The following is a 19,052-nucleotide window of genomic DNA, read 5'->3' as shown; positions in this document are numbered from 1 at the left end:
GCATTAGAGGAACGGCACTGGGCTGGTTTAAATAGTACTTATCAGATCGTTCCCAGTTTGTTCATGTGAACAAAGAATCCTCCGTTCACACTGATGTTAACCACGGTGTTCAACAGGGCTCTGTGCTTGGACCAATTTGATTCACCCTTTATATGCTCCCTTTAGATAATATCATTAGAAAACATTCGATTAACTTTCATTGTAATGCTGATGACACTCAGCTATCAATCAAGCCAGGTGAAATTGATTAGCTAGCCAAACTTAATGCATGCCTTAAGGACATTTGAGGATTTTTTCCCTGGCCGCTGTGAGGGTCTAAGGACAGAGGATGTCGAAACATGTACAGTATGTGAAGCCATTTGTGGCAAATCTGTGATTTCTGATTTTGGGCTATAGAAATAAAATTGAATTGAATTGAATTGACCACCTCTTCTGAGTGTGTCCGTTGGACTGCTGGTCAGTCGGAAGCTCGATGATGAGAACGCAGGACTGAGCGTGCTCAAAGCCCTCCTTGTTGTTGGGTGTCTTTGGGGAGCACTGGGTGTCCAACATAAAGACCTGGGACATAAAGAGGACGTGTCAATAATCCCACAGTGTATTGAAGTGAGTAATCAGAGTCAGAAGCCTTTATTGTCATTGCACAGGGTAGTACAACGAAATTTGCCATCAACCCGTCCCAAACATATAAAAACACACAAACAATATGACAGAGGTGGTTTGGGGCGGGTATGTATGTGTATCTGTATGTATGGAAGTTTTACTGTGTAAGCCTGAGACCCTCCTTTGTGAATAGTTTTTGAGTAGCTGCAATATTAGTCACACATTTTATATATGATCGAAATTGACCTTTACTTTAACAGCTAAGGTGAAAACTGGTACAGTGACAAAGGTTGAGTCCCTCTGACCTGCTGAGCCATTGCTTTGATCCTCCAGTACTCGGCCTCGGCTGAAGGAGAGTGGGACGGAGCCGCCACCTTCACCTCGCAGGCATCTCCAGAAAAACTGTCTGAGCCGCTGTGAAAGCATGCGAGAAGGTTCTGCAAAGAGACACAGAGAAAGAGATGTTAACATGCAGTTCCTCTTGAATCTGCTTGATGGTTAAACATTTATTCAACAGAGGGCGTGGATGATGAGGAGTCCTATTCTTTCTCTGAATACACAAAAAAACTAGATGGACTCTCTGAGAACCCAGCCAATGGTGCATTCAGGAGCTTCTTAATGCTGCCATTTAATGAGCTTTGACTTGTAATATGGAAATAACATGGACACTTCACAGACAATGTGTATTTTATTGCTAAGTGTTTAAATAACACGTTTATAGGATTTCCAGTATTTTTAAGAGCCAAGGAAATAGGTGAGCCATGACATATTCACCAAAAGTTCTGCAAATAAGTTATTGTTTTGACTTTATTTGATGGTTATGTGCATTTTCAGAGTCTAAAGTCGTTCATGTTTCTGATTATTCCAACACCACACAAATGCTAAACATTTTTCAATGTTGCAATGGATTCATATCTGCTCAAAAACACCCTTCAAAGACGTTCATGAAAATCGGGCCAATGGTTTTTCTGTAATCCTGCCATCAAAGAGACAAACACGCATTTAACTCCTTGGCAGAGGTAATAAAAACCTCCATATGCATGATACAAACATCTGATTTCTTAACACAAGTAATTTTATATTCGATAGTCTTCAATAAAAGGCTGAAAGCTGGTGAATCCATCAGCAAACCACATGTGTGACCACCGGATGAAAAATGTAAAAATTCCATCGTGATGAACTGATAAAGTCTTATACGGTTTAGTCTATATATAATATTCAGGATGTGACCTGAATGCAGTGCTTATAGAAAATTCAGCTTTTCTATAAACCCGACCAAAGGTCATGCGTCAACGTGTTTAAAAGCATAAGCCACATGTTAAGGATTGACATCTGCATACTGTGATCTTTACGGTAAAGGTGCCAGTGTCCTACAAACACCAGACTTTCTATTGGATGAGTTCCATCTTTAACAGCAAATATTCATTTTGCATATTCAATTTCATTCATTCATAATCCTTGACCGCTTATCCACACTCGGGTCGTGGGGGGCTGGAGCTGATCCCAGCTGACACTGGGCGAGAGGCGGGGTACACCCTGGACAGGTCTCCAGACTATCACAAGGCAGACACATAGAGACAAACAATCATGCTCTCATTCACTCCTATGGGCAATTTAGAGTCACCAATTAAACCTAAGTGCATGTCTTTGGACTGTGAGAGGAAGCTGGAGGACCCAGATACAAGAGAGATGCAACACAAAGTGCTTTACATAAAAAAGGAGTAAGTTATAATAATAATAATAATGATAATAACAATAATAATAATAATAATAATAATAATAATAATAATAATAATAATAATAATAATAATAATAATAATAATAATAACAAAACACAGAAACAAGCAAAGACCCTCCACCCCAACACCCTCCATCCTATTAAAAACAAAGCACAAACTGTGGAAGCGAGTGAGGAAACACTGGAGCCTGGTTAAAAATGAATTAGATAAAAAATTAAAAAAGTAGGGTAAGATAAAATAAAATAAAATGAAAGTAAATAATAATAACAATGAAAAGTTAAAAGTAAATAAATAAAAAAGATAAAACAATAAATAAAATTAAAAAAAATATATATAGACTAATACATAGTAAAAATAAATAAATAAATAAATAAAAGAGAAGATGTTATTACACTAAGATGCATGAGCAGAAAAATCTTCCAGAAAAATGGTTCAAGTAAAAGCCAAATTGAAAAGATAAGTCTTAAGTTTGCTCTTAAAAATATGAACAGTCTCTGCTGCCCTCAGGTCTTCAGGGAGGCTGTTCCACAAACGTGGACCACAGTGAGAAAACGACGCCTCACCGTGTGTTTTAGTTCTTACCTTTGGTATTATTAAAAGGCTCCCAGAAGACCGGAGGGTCCTCGAGGGTTCATAGGATAAAAGTAAATCAGATAAATAGGCTGGACTTAGACCATTAAGAGATTTATAAACCAGTAAAAGAATCTTAAAATTGATTCTGAAGCACACAGGAAGCCAATGCAAAAACTTTAAAATAGGTGTAATATGAGCTCTCTTTCTGGTATTCTGGTCTCAATCAGGTAATAAAATGTATCTACACACACGTAAAAATGAAAAACTACCCGACATTCGACTAAAGTTATAGTTCGCTGTATAATTGCAGCTGAAAAAGCATCTCCCCTGCCACTGGAGATCAGGAGCTCTTATATAAACGGACATAAGACCTAAATAAATATGATGTGCTACATAAAACAAAATGGTTAGGCCCAACATGCAACACAGTCACAAAAGCTGTTACATAAGTGTCAGCGTGGATAAGAGCATTCTAAGCTATATGTTGGGATTTTATATATTAAACTAGGAGCTTTAAGCCCTATAAAGTTGCACTGTTGAGATAAACATGATTCTTTTTTAATAACCTTTGTGACAAAGTCGGTCATCTGCATGGATGTAATTTATGGCAAGGAGGGTGGGAATTTGTTCCTACAATTTTTCCTGCAAATTGAATCATAACTGCATACATGTTACATACATTAAATATAATTTCCATCATCTCTACAAAGTGCATGCCGCTCCTTCTAAACTTCTACAGAGACAAAGTTTGTGTCTGTCTGACTTTAGGACAGCAGATGTTTTCTTGATATATTATGACTTTATTCACATTAAATATTAAATGTATTCTTATAATATTAAAACTTTGTCTGAATCTCAGATAATATATACAGGGTTTCCCCCAGAAAACTTGCTAAGCCTGGTGTTAGAGAAGCCCACCAGCGGTCCAACGTGTTTTTTTGTTAAAAAAAAAGTTAAAAGTTGACAGGAATTTCGAAATTATGACTATTATGTGTTATTATAAGCCATTTATTAAAAATACTCAAATGTAGAGTCTTACAAAAAGGCACAATCTTGACAAATCTTGAAATACGATTTTAACAAACAAACTCCTTTCATAACGCTCAACATACTGCTGGGCAATTCCTTGTCTGTCAGGATTTTCTGAGACTATGAAAAAGCCTAAAAAGCCTCAATTTGGTGCCTCTCACACTTTCTAATGCCACTATTCCATTAGAGGGAGGGCGCCAGGCCTATAAAGCACTGGGTGAAACCCTGGTATATGTTTGTGCAGAAAGTTTTGAACATGAGCAGAAATTTTGCTGAAACACCTTAGCTAATATAGTATATATTATAAATGAATAATAAATGAATGCACCATTGACGTGCACATTTAAAAAGATTACTTCCACAAACAAAAGACAAAAAGGACGACAGACAAGTGAATCATTCCTTTTTGCATTATATTCCATTATATTTTGTGTTTTACTTTACATTAATTAAAGCATTTTCAAAATTGATGTATTGATGTATGAATGTGATGGAATATAATGTGCACAATTTTCTGGTGGAGGACGCCCAAACCCCCCATGGTCAATATGCGTGACCCGTTCCATTTACTGTCCCGACCAGATGAAATAAATTCCACTAAACTACTTAACAATTAGAAAGTATAAAAGACGGATCAACATTTTGCTGAGGACATTACTGTAAGAACACAGTCGAGCAAATAACCACGACTCATTTGCTCTGTTACAGTCCCAACCATATTTTCTGTGGAAAAGCAAAGAAAACACACACACACACACACACACACACACACAGATGTGGCTCTAAGCTGTAAAGCTGCTTAGCTGAAGTCAGTCAGCTGCCACAGAACTGCAGGAACACACAGCATTCATCAATAAAATGCCTGGCGATGTCACCTCTACTGAACATAAACACACACACACACACACACACACACACACACACACACACACTTTAGGAGTTTTATCTGCGTAGCTGAAATGGAACAGCAGGGGTTGGACTCCAGCTGAGGCTGTACTTTCTAAATCTGTGATCTCCGACAGCACCAAAACACAGCAGGTAGCATCATTAACAAATTGACACGTGTCCTCATTTCTGTAACAGCGTTCTGTACGGCACAACCACCAAACTATACATCCAGAACTAAGCTGAATGTCTGCTCACACCAGAGACACTTCACCCCAGTCCTTTAAAACTTCCACAGGTGTAGGGCTGGGCGATATGGACCAAAAGTCATATCCCGATATATGTAGGCTGAATATTAATATTAGATATATATCCCAATATTTTTATCGCAAAGTGAGAGCCAATGTTAAGTCAAAGTCTAATATGACGTGTCACAAGTAGTTTCATTGAAACTGTTTAGAGTTTTAACAGGAGTACCTTTTAAAAAAAAAAATCAAAGCTCCATAAAGTGGACATTTAAATAAATAAAAAAAAATCTTAATTAAAAACAGCCTATGAAATAAAATAGGCCAATCATTTTCTGAAATTAATATATTTATTAGGGCTGGGACTCGATTAAAAAAAATATCGAATTAATTAGAGGCTTTGTAATTAATTAATCGAAATTAATCGCATTTTAATCACATATAAATATTTGACCTGAGAACAGTGAGAAGTAATTTTTTTCACATGGATTTTTAGTATACCATTGAATAATAACTGAATACGTAAGCTTAAGCAACAAAAATATTGTTTATTTTTGTTCAAGTCCAACAGACCAGTGCAATTTTTGCCATTAAGTGTAGCAATAGCATATTTAGAAATATAGTACATTTCATAAATTCAGGTAGCCTATAGGTAGGTAGACCTTCTGTAAACTATGACACTTTGGTTTTTTGAGTAAAACACAATATTTTTAAGTACATTCAGAACATTGGAAACCCCGACTATTAGAAAATATCTCTCTGTTGCTTCAGAGGCCATAACAGACTTTGTTGATTCACCAACAGCTGGTTTAAGAAAATCAAATTAATTTCAGTGCAACTCTCTCAATAACCTTGGCCAAAACAATAAAGAGTTCAACATAAAGTGCCAGCTGCACTAACAAAATGTCCCATCATCCACGGGGCCAACCAAAGCGTCTCATCAGCTTCTTCCTTCATGTTCACTGTGGTTTGTTGTTGTCTGAACTCATGAACGCTAGTTGGTGCTCCAGTATAATCGGTCCACCTGAAACTCATCCAGTGAGAAACGTTCCGCGGTGCAAAAATAAGTGCGATTAAAATGCGTCAATTTTTTTAACGTGTTAATTTTTGGTGCAATTAATTCATCTTAATTAACGCATTAAAGTCCCGGCGTTAAAGTGTTCCTGCTTAGTTGGAAAGGAAACCTGCAGCCACATGGATCAGTTTGACACCGATTAAATTCAAAACTCTTTTCATCACCCTTAAATCCCTCCACAACTTAGTCTCCTCCCACCTTACTGACCTGCTGCAGCTACCCAATACATGCAGCGCCAACCTCCTCACCCCTCTCCCCCAGTCTAAGCACCAGATGGGGGGACATTGCCTTTTATATTGACGCTCCCCTCTGAAACTCTTTTTCCCAACATCTCAGATGTTCTCCATCATGACTCTACCCCTAAACCAATCTCAAAACCCACCTAAGGATTGAAATGAATGCCTGGTCACATTTGTCTTGTTCAGATTCTGCTAATATTAGACTGCGTGTTATTTAGATTTTCAGTAGAGAAACACTTGCTTTGTGAACAAAACTAAGTTTTAAAGAAAGTTCTAAGAAACTGAGACTGAAAAAACATGACACAACTTCCATGGATCTCGTCCTGCAGTTCAGTCTTCCACGATCTGATGAATGCAGCGTTATGTGCCTCAGAAAGACATGCTGCATACACTGGGGTGTCTAAAAACAAGATAAAAATCTGAGGGAAATGATCTTGCTGCATGGACAGATAATTTCACTTGACAAAATTTCTTTAATTAAGATTATTAAATCTAGAAATAAGCATTTTGAACACTTAAAATAAGAAATTAACTCTTAAAACAAGATAATTTCACCTGACAAGATTTCTTTAATTAAGATTGTTAAATCTAACACTTCTAAATCTAAAGTTTTTAAAATCTTTTTTAAGAAATCATTTGCAGTGCACTCTGCTCGGGCCAGTTCGTTGCAGCTTGCAGCTTTAATTTATCTTGTTTTAAGAGTTAATTTCTTATTTTAAGCGTACAACATGCTTATTTCTAGATTTAATAATCTTAAATTAAGAAATCTTGTCAAGTAAAAATATCTGTCCATGCAGCAAGATCATTTCCCTCAGATTTAGTGTTTTTATCTTGTTTTTAGACACACCTTTTTTGCAGTGTAGACATAATCTGGAGGCAAACCTTGCCATCACTGGCTTTGGGATTCTGCAGGTGAACAGAGACCTCTGGAGAAACGCTAAGAAGAAAGGCGTGTGTGCTTCTGAAGAACAGGTGGTGTAACCCCAGGCACATTAATGTTGAATAAAAGTTAGCTGCAAATCTAAATTAATACTATTGATAAGACTGATGAGACAAATGTATGAACCAAACCATGACTCGAAAATCATGGTCTGAACCAAACTGTGGAATTGGAGAATCTTTACGCTCCTACAACTCTAGTCAGTTTAAATTTCAGCTGCAGTAATCAGACAACGGTTCAGATTCACTGCAGAATTTACTTTAATCAGTTTAGGGAAAGAACAGAGAGAAGAGAATAAAATCCTGACACGGTGAGAAATCAAACAGTTGTTGCTCACAGCTGGAGCACTCTGTCGGTGTGTGTGTGTGTGTGTGTGTGTGTGTGTGTGTGTGTGTGTGAGGTTAACTGGGGTTATAAAAGCTTAACGTGGAGTGTCAGCATGTTGACAGTATTAACAGTAAAGGCTTTCAGATTACTTCGGTCCCAACCAGCAGCTTCAGATTGGGGATGGATTATGTGGTTTACGACGTTGAGTGTTTCTAGTATATGTGCAGATTTTCTTATCTGCATATTCCTCCTTCCTGAAAATGTGTGCAATTATTCTATATGCTGCTTGATATCTGCATGAAATTTTAAATGTGTGTGTGTGTGTCAAGGTTATTATGGTTAACGAAAACTAACGAAATAACGAAAACTAGAATTGAAACATTTTTGTTAACTGAAATAAAGTTTAGAGTTTAAAAAAAAAAAAGATAACTCACTGAAATTGTATTTTGTGGTTACAAAACTAACTAAAACTAAATAAAATTATAGTGAAAATGTCCTTCCTTTTCGTCTTCGTCAACTTTTTTCATATGTAAACCTTTTTGGTTGATATAAAACCAACTATCTGGTTTTATGACTTAATAAACTTATTTGGGCTGAGATGGATCAGACAAAGGAAATAATAAGAACTTTTATTGTGACCTTATTGAATCTCGCACCCAACAAATACCCCACTGAAAAAATACCAAAACTAACACTAAAACTAATAAAAACTAAACTAAAACTAAGCATTTTCCATAAAATTAAAACTAATTAAAACTAGCAAACTCACTCTAAAAACGAATTAAAACTAACTGAATTTGGAAACAAAAAATTACAGCGGAATTAAAACTAAAACTAATGAAAAAAACAAAACTATTATAACCTTGGTGTGTGTGTGTATGTGTGTGTGTGTGTGTACCTTGACAGGCTCTAAAGTAGCAGAGAAAGCATCCTGCAGAGCACAGCAGGCCAACCTCCACATTTCCTCTGTGAACACTGGACCCACTGTGACCAAGATATACCTGGAGAGAGACGGACAACAATAACAACAACAACAACAACAACAGTGGTTGGATTAGACAGAGAAAAAGTATCTGCATTCTAACACATTGTCTAAATTATTATTCAATCATTATAGCAAAAAAATACTAAAATCTATAAAGTCTTATAATGAATCCATTGCTCTGTTTGTAGTGCTCAGCTTATTGGTCCCTTCACAGGATGTAAATGTGAATTATTTTTAGCTGCCCTTTCATTTAAAACAGCTAGGCGTTAATAAAACTGGAGTAAATAGTGCATTTGTTTGGGATTATTTTCAGTGGCGGATTAATACACATTTGGTGCTCTAATGCAGTGCTTCTCAACCTTTTTTTTAGTGATGTAGCCCTTTCGAAATATTTTTTTCAGCCAAGGACCCCCTAACCAGAGCAAAGCATTTTGGTTGAAAAAAAAAAAAGACTTAAAAACAGAGCACTGTGCCACCAGTGTCTGATTTATTAAACTTTGGAACTGATGAACACAAACAAAATTCAAACATTTGAAAAAAAATAATATTTCAAACATTTTAAATGTTAATAATCCATGACTAAATTTATTGCAAATATTTCTCATCACTGAAATGTAGTAATTCAAACTAATGTAGTAAAAACAGTGACATGTAACCATTTAAAACTATAAAATGAACCATTTAAAACTCCATAAATGTGCAAAACACTGCTCATTTGTAGTGGTCTATCTTGAAATATTTAGGAAAAAGAAAGAAAGGAAGAATTAACTTAATTGATTTGTTCAAAGAAAAATAATTACCAACATAAAGTGTCCTCTTTTGGGATCATAGTAAAGATCTGTTTTAAAAAATTAATCATTAACTCAATTTTAAATAAAAGTAGAAATTGCTAAAAAAATCTTTTTATGAACTTATACTTATATTTTCCTAAAATATTTATTAAATCATTATTTTTAAAGGATTTTTGCATGGATGTTACTTTTTCAATGTATATTTTAAAATCTAGCGGCAGGATGGTGTACGAGGCACTGACCAAGAATAAATTGTGTGTGAATAAACAACGCTGCAGTAACGTACTTTGGTCAGAAGATGGCAGTGTAATGTATTGCTGTAGGCTAATCAATCAGTGAACAGGAGAAGAAGAAGAAGAAGAAGAAGAAGAAGAAGAAGAAGAGCGAAAACAAGAACAAAAAGGTTTCTGATCGGAGAGCAAATGGAAAGAAGTCTTCAGGAATTAGCTTCAACTGGGCAACTTCTAATTGTTCTTTCATGTCAGAGGAAATAACTGATCAGTCATGTGAATTAAATGTTGCTCCATCAGAACTCATTCAGAAAAAGGGTTTCTATACGTTTTGTGCATTAACTATTTTTCCACCTCAAGCAAGCGTAAAAACTTATATGCACATTTTTGAAAGTTTTATCAAATTGTGGTGTTTCATCAAGCTTTTCTCATGAGAATCTTTAGAAAGTGCATAAAAAAATGATGCTTGACAGAAACACGGCTACATATTGTAACAAGGATTCATTTGTTAGTAGATTTGGTCTTTTCATGACAACAAGCCATATTGTATCAGAAAGCAATGCATTTTTCCAGACTTCCACATTGTACCAACTCAAACAATTTGGGGATATTATCTTATTTAAATGTATCAATTTTTCTAACACTCCTACTGCAAGTTGTAATGAATTTATTTTTAGGATGCACTAAGCCAGATCCCGAAGTGACGAGAAAAAAATAATAAAAAATTGAAATCTCGACTTTAAACATGAGATCTCTTTACATGCGAGATAAACTTTGAGGCTTAATTAGGCTGTTTTGAGGGAAGTGCCTGACGCACGATACAAATGGAATAAAAGTTCAGCCAAATGCAGCATAAACAAAATGTTTTACCTTATTAGTTAACTGCAAATGTTTGTAAAACATAATGGGACTGTGCTTATGTGCCCACTTGGGTTAAACAGTGTAGATATAAGGTCTGATGGAATCATATTGTGAAGAGACAGCGTGTTCCACATGGCTACTTGATATTCACGTCAGATCCTTCCACATGGCTACTTAATATTCATGAGTCATGGTGTCTGCAGGCAGCTTAAACCTGCCTAATGTGTAGCACCTTAGACAGGTAGCCTACTGTATATGTGCACCCGTAAAACTCTGCACGGAGCTGGGAACTGGCTGTGAGCGGCTCACTACACTACATGCAGTATATTATAACATTAGTGTTGTCTGCGTGTGTCTGCGTGTGTCTGCCAGACTGTTAACATGTCTTTATTTGTGACAGGAGCTGATGTTGACTGTGTGGACAAAATAAGCGTAGTGTCCATGTCCGCGCCACGCAGACACACAGCAGTGAACTCAATGTGACAGCTACATTTACATTTACATTTAGTCATTTAGCTTTTATCCAAAGCGACTTACAGGAAGAGTAAAAACAAACAATCAACGTATAGTGCAATAATAATTAGTGCATCAATAAGTGCTAGTGACAATTCTTTGAGGAGTAGAATTATTGTGTGGTGCGAGGAGAGAAGATGCTCTCTGAAGAGCTGGGTCTTTAGGTTTTTAAAGCTAGAGAGGGACGCCCCTGCTCTGGTAGGAACTGGTAGTGGTTCCACCAACGGGGAACAAGAATTACAAAGGGTCTGGATTGCCTTGGACGAATGGGGGGCAGAGCCACGTGCCGTTCATTGGAAGAGTGTAACGGTCGTGAGGTAGCATATGTCTGAATCAGGGCGTTCAGGTAGGTAGGAGCAGTACCGGAGACAACTTTGCAGGCCAGCATTAGAGATTTGAATTTGATGCGGGCTGCAACAGGTAGCCAGTGGAGCTCAGCTAACATTATAGCCTATAAGTGCAATGTGATCTTAACTCCACTAATGTTTTTGACAAGAGAATAAAGCAGGGAGTGGAACTCAAGATATGAAGTTTGAAAGTCGAGATCTCAATTTTTTTTTCTTCCTCGTGTCACTTCGGGGGTTCCGTAAGATCATTTATCTAGACCAGGGGTAGGCAACCTGCGGCTCCAGAGCCACATGAGGCTCTTCAGGCCGTCTGCAGTGGCTCCTTGTGTTTGTGACCAAAACATTTATATGAAATGAAACGGTTATTTGTTTACATTTAGATTTTTATTCAACATTGGTGTAGACCCAAAGCAATTTGCAGTCTTTGATTGTGAAAATGTGCAACTTTTTGGTCAACTTAAATGTTCATCATAGCTTACAAAAGTCTACGGCACGGCACCTTAATCTCTACATTTTGCAAACTTCAAGTTTATTATTAAATTTCTCTAGCTAGGCTAGCTTTCGATTCCGAACCCCCTGAGATATTTGTCAAGTGTCAAGCCTCTCATTTGCACTTTGGTTGTCACTGCTTCTGACAAAATCATGTTGGTAAATGCTCATTATGACCTATTTGTAAAGCTGGTAGGCTAATTTAGATTAAGAAGGCTGTTTTATCTTCATTCTTTAAGGCTCAAAATAAGGTTTGCGGCTCCATTCCGACTGTTTTTCCCTTTTTTTGGCCAACAATGGCTCTTTTGTTCGTAAAGGTTGCCGACCCCTGATCTAGACAAAGAATCATTTACTCTTCAAAAAAACAAAGTCCAACTTCTATCTTTTAATGCAAATTGTGTTTTTTTTAATAAGGAAACCCTCTGTGATTCATTCTGTAGTTTACCAAGTTACCAAATTAATATAAACAAGTTGTTTTTTCAGGCAGCGAATTGGCAGCAGATAAAACTTTTGCCCCTTGCATCTGGTTCAGGCATTTATCATAATTTAAGCGTCATTAAAATCTTGGCTCTTAGTTTTTAAAACATGCATTCCTATTGTGTAATTTCAAATGACTTTCGAACCAAAAATACAGAGAGAGTGATTCCTGAATTGAAGGAAGGTTTCTACTGTGATGACTGAGTCAGTTGTGTGTGTTCACCTGATGCAGGAGCAGCCGACTCTAGAGATGGTCTCTGCAGGCTCAGACACACAAGCCACCAGGAGCTTGAACAGATCCTTCAGCATCAGGTTGATCAGAGACTCATAACCAATATCTGCAGGAGCACACACACACACACACACAAGCATGCATGCACACACACAAGGTTTCTGTGAGCACATGATGTGATGACAGAGAGAGATGGCCACAATTTAATCTGACTAAGGTGAAGGGCAGTGGAACAACAAAGTCATCAGTCACGCTCTACTTCACTTCGGTGCACAGACAAACGCTGCACATGAAACAACAACAAGTTATCAGATCTGTGATAGTGAAACTTCTGTCTGGAATATTTGAACACAGATGCACGTTGCTGATGTCACAGATGAATGTCAAAGCTCAGATTCCATCAGATCTTTCTTGCTTTTCTGCCTTCCCTTTAATTTCTTTCTGGAAATCATGTAAATTAAATCATGTGCAATCAAGAATCAGCTGTGGAAATGACTGTAACACACTCACACACTTCCATTTCACAAAGCAATTTTAACACCACAAAAAAAAGCAAATTGGTTGCGGGAACTGAAGGTTTCAACTGACCCTATGAAAATATTTCAGCACCAAGGAGCTTTTGACCTGATTTGAAACTTGAGCGCATCCTCACACAAACACACCTGAGTGTATGAAACTGTTGACGTGCTCCACCACCAGCTCACAGCACAGGCCGATGGCGTGTTTGAAGTTAGCAGCAGCGACATCCCAGTAGGAGTGGTCACCGTGGCTACGCTGCAGCCACAGTGACATCACAGGCAGCAGCAGCTGGATGACGGAGAAGATGGCGAATCCTGGACCTGGAGAGAGGAGACACACGCTCAATCAGCACATACTGCATGATGCCTAATGCACTAACAATTAAGTACACTGTAAAAAAAAAAAGTTGTTTTTACAGTAAAAAAACGGCAGCTGTGGTTGCCAGAACTACCGTAATAAATATGGTGCAACTTTTTCTAATATTACGGTAAAAGGAAATTTAAGACTGCCATTTTATTCCATATTTTACCATAAAAAATAAAGTTTTTCCATAAAAAGAAATACCATATAATTGACAAGAAAATACTTTATAAATGCTGCATAAATGAAAGATTTCACCATTAAATATTACATTTTGTTTGAGATATGCTATTTAGCACATTTAACCGTGAGAAAAAGTATTTTCACAAAAAATAAATGCTAAAATGAATATATATACATATATACATATACATTATATAAATACATATATACATATACAATATATATAAAAACACATATATACATATACATTATATATACATATATATGTATATATATATATATATATATATATATATATATATATATATATATATATATATATATGATAACAAAATCAATTTGAAAATGTTAATTTCATGAAAACAAAATATAAAAGCTGAAAGAAGACAACAACATTGTAGTTACTGCACTCTGTTTTTGCATTACAATTAGAACCTTTTACAGCAAAACCAGAGTGCACTAACTACATTTTTGGGGTCAAAGGTCAAATATTTGTCATGATTTTTTAGCATAAATATTACATCATCATCAATGAAATAGTAGAAATAAGTATCATATCACTAACCCACCTATAACCCATTTGGCTGGCCAGTTAAAAAACATTAAAAAACTTTAAAGCAGTTTTTCTCAGTTTTACCCTTTGCGTAGTTACTGCAGTGAGACTTTGTAGGGCAGAATACACGTGACAAACTGATCTCCACACATGTCCGTGTGTTACCTGGTACAGTGGTGACCTCTCTGAGCAGAGTGAACAGCAGGTCCAGGGTTGGAGGTTGGTGCTGGCGAGGACAGTTGGACACCGCTGCTGTCAGCTGCTCCAGTAACAAAATCCACACCTGGATCAGACCTGCAACACACAGCTAGGGTTAGAGAGAGAGAGAGAGAGAGATAAAGGGATGAACTAATGAGGACAACAATCACTTTACCTGTGTCATCATCAAACTCCTGCAGGACACAGTCCATCCCGTCCTCAGTGCTGATCGAGCGCTCTTGTGACCTCATCGGCAGGCTGGCGAGCCGAGCCCCCAAGAACACCGGCTTGGACTGCATCTTGTAGATCTTTGCCAGCAGCTGTCAGAAAAACACTTTAATGCTGGGCTCACACCAAAAGAGTCCCAGACTAAAAACTGAAAGTCTTTAGTAAATCTTGGAGTTTTACTGGAGTCACAGCGCTCCCGTCATCTCCATGGTTAAGTTTAAGGTAGTAATCTGCTCTGTTTCATATCAGTCTTTTCCTAGTCTTGGGTTTGGATCATATCAAACGTGTTTGATATTATCTCAAGTCTCAGTGACGTAACACAATCACCAACCAATAGATGAGCGGGGGCAAGGTCCCCGGTTCCAGACCGGCCAGTAAAACCACTTCCACAGGAAAAAGGAACATCACAATAATGCTAGTAAGCTCAGTCCTCAATAAAAATATAGTGATGTCATATATTTAGATTTTTGGGGGCGCTGTTTCTTAGTAAAGAGGAGAGAACGGAGACCCAGTTAAAATGTATAAATAAATGTATACATAAATAAGTAATAAATAATGGATAATAAATGTATGATTAACTAAATGAAAGCTGATAGAGCTGATAAATATAACTATTCATTTAAACACATTATAATCAAATTGGCCTGCGACCCGATTGCGGATAAGCGGTTAAGGTTAATGACTGAATGAATGAATAATCAAATTGGACATAAATGTGTATCATGAATTCATTTCTAAATTTCCCTTTCCTTTATTCTTCCTTACATCTATTTTTACTGTAAAATAGTCAACTTTTTTAAAATTATTTTGAAGCGTCTTCTCTTTTTCAACACAAACCTCTGCACACACTAGAACAGCTGGAGCCAAAAGCTCCATTTTGCAAGTTTTTACTAAGAGCATGATGGGGAAAAATGCATGGTAGGTAAAAAATGCTAAAAGAATCTAGTTGTAGTCTTGTAAATAGTTACCCTGCCAGATTCACATCCTTTCTAAAATCTCAGTGTGAGACTAGGCTGGGACTAAAAACTCTCAACAATTGTCTTTAGATGTGAGCAGGTGTGAGTATTTTCCAAGTCTTTTTAAAGTCTTCTGGTGTATAGGTAGCATAAGTTACAGTGAAAAGGGAGAACAAACTGCTGCATATCTGTTCTGCTATCTGAAGCTACTACTGTGTATATTTAGACTCAATATTTTGTCACCTATTGGGACTTTGTGGAGAAGAAAATGTGTCCCTGATTAGGATTGTTTTAATTGTTTAATGAGTCCAATAGGAAATAATATTGAACTTACACTCATAACAACCTATAACCCTGATATGAAGCTTGTACCTGGGAACATTTGCGGAGGTAGTCGAGCGCAGGCAGGCAGAGGTCAGTGGAGCTGTAACCAGACACATGGACGCAGTCTCCAATCTCCTTACAGTCCACCTCTCCTACACAAAAAAAAAAAGTTTTTATTTGGGCTTATTTGCCACAATATTTTGCTGACCAGAAACCTTAAGAAAAACTCACATAAAGCCCCTCACTGCAAAAAAAAGGTTTGTCTAAAAACAAGATAAAAACACTAAATCTGAGGGAAATGATATTGCTGCATGGACAGATAATTTCACTTAACAAGATTTCTTAAATTAAGATTGCTAAATCTAGAAAGTAGCATGTTGAGCACTTAAAATAAGAAATTAACTCATAAAACAAGATAAATTATCTAACACATCTAAATCTAAAGTTTTTTTTTAATTTTGGTAAGAAACAAATAATTGTCAGTGCACTCTGCTCGGGCCAGTTCATCGCTGCTTGCAGCTTTAATTTATCTTGTTTTAAGAGTTAATTTCTTATTTTAAGCGTTCAACATGCTTATTTCTAGATTTAACAATATGAATTTAAGAAATCTTGCCAAGTGAAATTATCTGTCCATGCAGCAAGATTATTTCCCTCAGATTTAGAGTTTTTATCTTGTTGTTAGACGCCTTTTTTTGCAGTGCTCCCCTCCTGTCCTGTCCTGTGTTAAAGAAGTCACTGTACAAGCTGCTCATGCATCAGGTCATGAGTGTTTCACATCAACAGTTCCATGAGAAATAAATAATAATAATAATAATAATAATAATAATAGAAATAATAATTGTATTTATATAGGACTTTTCAAGCTTAAGCACAAAGTACTTTCCAGATTAAAAGATTTACACAGTGAAAAGTAAAAATCTAAAATCCATGTAAGCCCACCCTGTGTGACATATTAGAGAGCATATATATATAAAGCAGCACAGAGGCCAGACATAAACTGATGGAGGTGCAAGTGCAAAAATAAAATAAATTATAGGGGGATAGGAGAAATAAACTCCAGGTGAACCACATACATGAACAAATAAGATCTTAACCTAAGAAATGATCTCACATAAAGCTGGTAATGAGTTGATATAAAGCAGATTAAATGCCATTAAAAGGAGAAACAAAACAAACCTAAACCTTTGACGAACTTCAAGAGGCACATGATGTAGTCGGTTGCAGCGTTCGCAAAAACTTGGATGTTGTCCGTGTTGATGAAAGCCTCAAAGACATCGAACACAGGAGCCTGGGACTTCCCTGGAGGACGGAAGGGGAGGGAAGGATGGAAGGAAGAAAGGAAGGAAAGAAAGAGGGAAAGGAGTTGAGGAGATAGGGAGGGAAGAAACAAAAAAAAGAAAAAAATTAACAAAAGAAAATGGACAAAAAGACAAGTCAAGTTAGATTTTTTGATTTAATTTTTACCCAGTATTTTTCTAGGTTACAAATGATTTTACCATTTTTTCTATTTTCTACAAAGAAACCATCTGGTTTTGATTTGTTCCATTAAAAATAAACATTTGGGACGTTTGTTGTGTTAAAAGAGAGTGTGTGTGTCTGGGAAATGAAAAAGTTCCAGTTGTCGTGTTGTAAACATCTTCGACATCAACACAAATGTTTCTGTCTAATTAGAGAAGGATTCTGTCCCCGAGGGTTCAACACACTGCAGAATAAAAACAGCATCTTCAGGTTCACAACGAAGAAAACACAAACAGAAAACTGGGTGTGGATGTGTTGGTGGTTACCACGAGCTGAACAGATGTTCCTTCTCTTATACTACATAATATACATTAGTTTCTACGTGTCCTTAAAAGGTGGCTGCTAACAAGTGGCTAAATAACATTACAAATTCCAAACAAGATGCAAAATGACAAAAAAGACATAAAATGACCTAAAAAAGGCACAAAAAATGACAAAAAAAAACATTAAAAATGACCCAAAAAATATGTAAAATGACAAACAAGGCAGAAAATTACCAAAAGAAGATGTAAAATTACCAAAAACAGATGTATTTTGACCAAAAGAAAGGCACAAAATGACAAAAAGTAAACAAAGAGGCAGCAGCTAACAAGTGGCTAAATGACTTTACAAATTTCAAACAAGACACAAAATGGCAAAAAAAGATGTAAAATGACCAAAAAAAGACGTAAAATGACCCGAAAGTGTGTGTGTGTGTGTGTGTGTGCGTGTGTGTGTGTACCCATGGAATATTCTCCCAGCAGGTAGTCCTTGGTGTCTGTCTTGCTGCTGTGGACGGTCCTCAGAGCACTGAACAGAGGCCTCCAGCCTGACAGGATCTGAGGAGAACACATCTCCACCAGCTCGCCTATCGATGTTATCACCTGCAGGGAGCACAGCACAGAAACTTTTCATAAACAGGATAAATAAAGGTGCTACATGAGCTAAATTATTGGTGTTTTATTTATTGGTGCAATAACAGGCATTATTCTAAAAATGTCCACTTTCCGACAGTCCTTTAATGGATCGTTTCCGTTGGAATAAGTAACCAAAATGAAGCCAAAAAAATAAACTGTTTGGAATAACAAGATCCTGTTTAAAACATTAAATTCTGCCCCTCAGCGACACTGTGAAGCCATGATTGATTCTGCTGAGATGAACAGTCACATTATAAATATTCACTGAAAATCTGTTTACACAGAGCAGAGAGGAGAGGACAGGAGAGACTGCAAATACTTCAATATGTACAATATGTGGAGACCCACTTCTTTCCCCACAACATTCATGACACTTGTGTTTACTTGGAACATGGTTGTACATATAAATTCAATTTTATTCAATTAAAAAAAATATATATATATATGAGAGAAATTCAACTTGTGTTTTCTTATTATAGCTGTGTTATTCTGCACAAAGACACGTTTGAATTGTTCTAGCCATGATTGTGCTGATTCCATAGAGCTGCAGGACTTATAGAACTTACATAGATTTTATATAATGCAGTGAAACACAAGGACACAGTGCGGAAAATGTAAAAAGATCAGATGTTTTGGGACTGTCCAAAGTTAAAAAAAAAAAAACTATTGGGTCGGGATTCAAAAACACTTCTATTAAACATTGATTTACCTCTCTCCCCTCAATATATATTATAGGAGCA

The 19,052-nt window shown here is 36.6% G+C and overlaps 1 protein-coding gene across 1 annotated transcript in view; it reads right to left on the bottom strand.

Annotated features, from left to right (window-relative positions):
- Window positions 1-19,052, bottom strand: part of arfgef3 (ARFGEF family member 3) — an 82,661-nt gene that overhangs the window by 6,535 nt on the left and 57,074 nt on the right. The window contains exons 26-35 of the mRNA XM_059359396.1: window positions 18,138-18,279; window positions 17,075-17,197; window positions 15,947-16,050; window positions 14,566-14,710; window positions 14,358-14,486; window positions 13,240-13,416; window positions 12,569-12,683; window positions 8,551-8,653; window positions 906-1,037; window positions 428-558 (exon numbers count right to left, since the gene is read on the bottom strand). Of these exons, the coding sequence (XP_059215379.1) occupies window positions 428-558; window positions 906-1,037; window positions 8,551-8,653; window positions 12,569-12,683; window positions 13,240-13,416; window positions 14,358-14,486; window positions 14,566-14,710; window positions 15,947-16,050; window positions 17,075-17,197; window positions 18,138-18,279 (1,301 nt within the window). The remainder of the gene's footprint in view (window positions 1-427; window positions 559-905; window positions 1,038-8,550; window positions 8,654-12,568; window positions 12,684-13,239; window positions 13,417-14,357; window positions 14,487-14,565; window positions 14,711-15,946; window positions 16,051-17,074; window positions 17,198-18,137; window positions 18,280-19,052) is intronic.

Source organism: Centropristis striata, chromosome 20 (genome assembly GCF_030273125.1).
Source record: "Centropristis striata isolate RG_2023a ecotype Rhode Island chromosome 20, C.striata_1.0, whole genome shotgun sequence".
NCBI classification, from domain to species: domain Eukaryota; kingdom Metazoa; phylum Chordata; class Actinopteri; order Perciformes; family Serranidae; genus Centropristis; species Centropristis striata.
The sequence above is the reverse complement of the archived record's forward strand: the minus strand, read 5'-3'. Positions and strand labels throughout refer to the sequence as shown.